We start from the raw sequence: 1,544 nt of genomic DNA on the forward strand, positions 1-1,544 counted from the left end.
GGAACCTTGCACTTACCTCTAACAGTATATGATGATCTTTATTCTCACTTCTTTGACTTCACCTCCAGGAGAACGTGGTGGATCTGGATGAGTCTGTGGAGTATGACTAAGTTCTCCGAGAGACCAGGTGTCTGATCAACTCTGAACTCTGGATCATCCGGTGAAGAGACGGACCTCGCTCTGATTTCCCACCTGTGAAAAGACTAGGTTCCAGAGGCCTCTTTGATTTCTGATGATCTGGGATCAGAAAGTACTTTGGCCACAGGTTTACAGATTTTACCCAGTCAGAAGAAGAAGAAGCTGTTTGATTGTTGTCAGTCACTGTGAGAGTGACAGCAGCTTGTACTGGTGCTCTGAGTGTTTGTAGTGGATGGTTTACATCAACGAACACACCTTTTGTCTTTTGTCAGTAACAGACAGAATGAAGCAGGTTTGTTGTATTAGTGTCACAGACTGACATAAAATAGTGCAACATAATACAACACTTCCTGAAACCAGTTGATTCATATTGGACAAAAGTGAAAATGTCAACTCAGATTCTGAGTTTTTATCTGATTTTAAGAAGATGTTTGGTTGGAAGAGTCAATAGACAAACAAGCAATTTTAATGCTGGTGACATCACAGTTCTCATACTCACTGTCTCCCATTCCTGACCAAGGGAGGCAGTAGACTGACATGTCATAGACCATATTCACATGGTGGCCATTTTCCTCTGACGTCAAGCTAAGCCTTAAACACTTTAATGTCTCTGAAAAAAAATCCTGAGCGAGATGGTCGAAAAATCAGATTGACAGATGGGCAGATGAAGTTGCCAGATGTTGAAGGTAACTGGAAACATTGTAGTTTAATGCTAGGCTTGTAAACGTGAAGTTTGCAATTAACATAAATGTAAATGTTACTGCACTAAAGTTGTCAGATGACAAATGAATCCACCGGCTTGTGCAAACGTTGAACATGTTATATGGTTTCATAATCAACCTGCACCGATGATACAGTAATACGACGGTGAAACTGCTAACGTAACCGGTTGAACAGATAGCAAGGTAGCTAACGTTACATTACAAACTTGATTACATGCAGTGTGTTTTACTTCCAGGCTGAACTAAACGTGTCTGAGATCTGCATTGATATTTAAGTTGTTTTTTTTAAGTTCCTTTTTTGGGCTTTTAATGCCTTTAGTCTAGATTCAGTGAAAGAGAGACAGGAAAGTTGGGGGGCGAGAGAGAGGGAAGGGCCATGGCCGCTGCAGTAAGGACTAAGCCTTAATGCTGCTCGCTCTACCAGCTGAGCCACTGAGGCTAATAAATTCATTTCTTTCCTATTGAAGCATGTAGCACTATCAAACAGTAATGTTAGCCAAGAAGTGGTTGAATGCTAGCGTTAGCAGTTGTCTAACAGTAGCCAAAAGGTTATCAAATATGTTGTTTTACCTTGAAATATTGGCCAGCGTCCCTCCAGATTTTCATTGTCCATCGTCTTTTCTGTTGTTCATCGATGGGGAAGGAGGAAAATGGCCACAGTGTGAATATGGTCTATGGCGTCAC

At 41.3% G+C, this 1,544-nt stretch overlaps 1 protein-coding gene across 1 annotated transcript in view; it reads left to right on the plus strand.

The window, feature by feature from the left end:
• Positions 1–1,538, plus strand: part of LOC147819603 (uncharacterized) — a gene marked incomplete at its 5' end in the record, with an annotated part of 4,638 nt that extends 3,100 nt beyond the window's left edge. Inside the window, one exon of the mRNA XM_087172078.1 lies at positions 69–1,538. Coding sequence (XP_087028204.1) covers positions 69–110 — 42 coding nt within the window. The remainder of the gene's footprint in view (positions 1–68) is intronic.
• Positions 1,539–1,544: the final 6 nt, after the last annotated feature.

The sequence above is a fragment of the Seriola lalandi genome, unplaced genomic scaffold (assembly GCF_002814215.2).
Source record: "Seriola lalandi dorsalis isolate HSWRI2012SDOR001 ecotype SW California unplaced genomic scaffold, Sedor1 jcf7180002051967, whole genome shotgun sequence".
In the NCBI taxonomy this organism is placed as follows: domain Eukaryota; kingdom Metazoa; phylum Chordata; class Actinopteri; order Carangiformes; family Carangidae; genus Seriola; species Seriola lalandi.